At 37.9% G+C, this 3,704-nt stretch overlaps 1 protein-coding gene across 1 annotated transcript in view; it reads right to left on the bottom strand.

Annotated features, from left to right (window-relative positions):
• Positions 1-2,176: 2,176 nt before the first annotated feature.
• cped1 (cadherin-like and PC-esterase domain containing 1) overlaps positions 2,177-3,704 on the bottom strand; it is a 15,828-nt gene continuing 14,300 nt past the window's right edge. The window contains exon 21 of the mRNA XM_029426434.1: positions 2,177-3,629. Within this exon, the coding sequence (XP_029282294.1) occupies positions 3,462-3,629 (168 nt within the window). The 3' untranslated portion in view covers positions 2,177-3,461. The remainder of the gene's footprint in view (positions 3,630-3,704) is intronic.

The following is a 3,704-nucleotide window of genomic DNA, read 5'->3' as shown; positions in this document are numbered from 1 at the left end:
GAATTAAAGAACGGATTTGGTGGCTCCAGATGATAAACTGAATTACATTAGAGCTGCTGTTTGTCGGAGCAAATACACAAAGAGCCATAAAATGGACATTTTGTAAATGCAATTTGGCTTCATCAGATCTCCAGGTAAACAACCATAATTTAACGCAAAATCTAGAATAAAAAGGTCATAATTTGTTTATTATTATTATTATTATTATTATTATTTTCCCGTTGCTCCAAAAATATTTACTGAGCTATAAGTGAAGCGGAGTGTCTGAGCCCTGCAGAGCCTTTAACACTCAGACTGAAACTGCATTACAAATCCCAGATGTCAGTCTCCACTTAATGAACAGGACACCGCAAAGGAAAAGTTGGTATTTTATTTACAAATTTGCTATTTTGTGGAAGTCATACACCCCGAAATACAGAGTGGATTACATCGCTCTAAAAGCGACATCTAATAATAATCTGAAGCGTTTGTACCCCAGGAAATACACAGGGACATCTTAAATCCGCAGTTTTTCAAATGGAATTTGCCTTTTTTGGACTCCTAAATTGAAAGAGTGACCGGCGCGTGCCAGCCTCATGCACCAGTTAATATTCTACATTTATTTACAAATAAATCCAACTCGATATTTGGGAGAAAATATCCATTAGCATTTTATTTAAATGTGGACTTTTTGTAGATTTTATGCAGGTCAAATGTATGAGCGAGTTCATCCCTCGAGGAACTTTGGTGGATAAATTAGAAGCTGCTGCGTAAAAGCTGCGCGCTCCAGCTCATATCCAAGAACAAAACAAAAACAAAGTCATCAAACTGCTCGTCAGTAAAGAAGCCAGATCTTAAATGTCGTTATGGTTCTTTTCTTCTGTGTTTCTAATGACGAAGTTAGTATTTACATTACATTAAACATTATTTACAGTACTTGGTAAATTGCATTCCAAATTCATCGGGAGGCCTTAAATTGATCGTTTCCTTAGGGTTAGGGTTAAAGCGCGTAAAAGCAGCGCCTGCAGCTCGCGCTCATACTCACATCCAGGTGGCTCTGCAGCAGAGCGGACACACGGAGGCCAGCAGCAGGGTCAGAGTGCACATGTGTCGGACTCCACAGCTCCGTGTCTCCATGACCTCTTCATCTACCTGAGCCCGTCAGTGAGTCCATCAGGCTCCGTCTAATACTAAACCACGAGCGCATTCATTAATCCTGAGGAGCCTCCAGTTGAGAGGAGAGCGCGCGGCCTCCGTCCCGGCTGTCTTTCTGTCTGTCTGTCCGGGACGATGTGCTGAAGTCTCTCCTGGAGGTGTTTGTGTTGTTGAGAAGCAGCGAGGCCGAGGGAAGCAGTCCGAGTCCCGGAGGATCCTCATTGGAACAGCAGGACAGCTGACGTCACAGCTGGGCGCTAATTGGACGTACGGTTGGACCAAAAAGACAAACAGAAGACTGTTTTCAGGATATTTACCAAACCCACCCCAAAGTCTATTCAAAAATCAAACCATTTTGTCAGATATACTCTAAACTGTTTGATTTTTGAATGGACTTTGGCGTGAAGGGTTATGCTAATCACAGCCCAAAACTGGGATTACTGACTCCCAAACATCACACCAAACTCCATTCAAATATTTGTCAATTTAACACCCTCATGGGTCTTTAAAATTCAGACAGATTCCTGCTCGATTATTTAGATGCAGATTTGACATTTGAGCCGTGATGATTGACGAACTAAATCAGTCAGTTTCTACAAGGAACTGATGTAAAGTAAAACTGTGAAGTGGCTTGGTTTTGAATGGAATTTGGTTTTCAGGCTAATTGCAGAACATGTCCGTGATGACTGACCATTCCCAAAAGGAATTAATATTAAGGAAAACTTGAAGTTTGGTGTAGACGTTAAAAAATGACATGAAAAGTGAAGCACTTAAAATACAAATCAACAATAATAATAAAATAAAATAATAATAATAATAATAATAATAAATTCCTTAAAGCGCCTTTCAAAGCTAAAAGCAATCTCAAGGCGCTAAAATCAACTTACTAACTTTTTCCAGAGCTTTCAACATCAACTCTTCCTTTTATTTTTTTCACAAACTGAAGAATGTAATTTTACACCTGAGAAAAACAGAACTTTCTCTTTTTTTCACGAACTCTTGAAACAAAACGTGAAAGTGACAAAGACAAGGACGCAGCTGATAACCTTTCAGTTTTATGACACAAATAACTTTCATGGCAAAGGATATGTTAAAATGTATAAAAACACAATTTACACTGTTTTTAAAAAGGGTGAATTTGAGAAGGTTTTAAGTAGAAAAAGCATATTTTTAGGTGAGATTCTTAAACATTCATGTTATAAACAGAATAAAGAGTTTTTGTTAAAAAATAAAACAGATTTCATATCTTCACAGTCGAGTTTCTTTGTTATTGATTAATTGTGTTTTTGTGTTTTGCTTTCTGGTAAACATTTTCATATTTCAGAGAGCAGAAGAGAATCATAACATTCATATAAATATTTATATATTCTATGTTGCAGCATGTAAACAGAGATAAAGGCACAATGTACATCTGTAGAAAAATATAGAAACATAAGCAGGAACAAATAAGACATTTCCTTCAGATGATAAACAAAGTTATCATCACGTCTTTGGTTCTGAATATTATCTGATATACACATAAGTCAATAAATAAGAAATATATATATGGAGGCACAAAGATCTGATATTATGATTAAATATGAGATATTCATGTCGGAGAGGACGTTCTCCTGAACACTGACACAGAAAAACTGTTGACACGAGACACAAAAACTAACTGAACATTAGAGACATTAGAGATTAGTTAAAGAGACTAGTTACTGTGCACTAGAGACTAGTAAGTGTGCACTAAAACAAGTTAGTGTGCATAAGTAACTAGCTAGTACATATTAGACACTAGCTGGTGTACATCAGATACAAGTTAGCAACCAAGCAAACTAGCTCCTCCTAATTAGCACACTTTAGAGACTAGTTAGTGCACAAGAAACTATCTAGTACTAATACATATTTGCATTAGAAACAAGCTGTAAGAGCTTCTGGTACAGAAAATAAAACACTAAAAAGTTTATTTTTGGAACGAGAAACTCTTTAGTGTAAATTACATGAGAAAATAATATATATGTTGATGATGATTATTTGTCTCTTATTGTTTTGTTCTCACCTTGGACCTTTAACTCTGGAAGTTTCTTCTTTTTCACTTTAAGAAGTTGTTTTGTATTTAAAATCACAAAATAAAATCTAAAGTACAATCACACCTCTGAGTCCACCTGGAGGATCAAAGTGGAAAAATTTTCTTTTTGCATAATTTCTTATGACTCTTTCAGTTGAGCATCGAGACCCTGCTGCACGCGCGCACACACACACACACACACACATACACACACACACACACACACACACACACACACACACACACACACACACTCTCACTCTCTCTCTCTCTCTCTCTAGTTTCTGGGACACAGGCGGCTCAGAAGGATCTCAGAGTACACCTGGTTCACTGGTCCTCTCACGTGATAGGACGAGGCTCTAGGCCACGCCTCCTGGTCCGTGTCCTGCACGGCTGATCGGCTGCTGAGTTCAGGACCAGTTCTGGAGGATCTGAACTTCTCCACCTGTGTCAGCAGAAGAAGAGACAGCATCTAGTTAAATATTTGTTAACGAGGTTCATCACTTCATATTCTCACACC

Source organism: Cottoperca gobio, unplaced genomic scaffold (genome assembly GCF_900634415.1).
Source record: "Cottoperca gobio unplaced genomic scaffold, fCotGob3.1 fCotGob3_184arrow_ctg1, whole genome shotgun sequence".
Classification (NCBI taxonomy): domain Eukaryota; kingdom Metazoa; phylum Chordata; class Actinopteri; order Perciformes; family Bovichtidae; genus Cottoperca; species Cottoperca gobio.
Note: the sequence above shows the minus strand (reverse complement) of the source record. Positions and strands in the feature narration are given on the sequence as shown.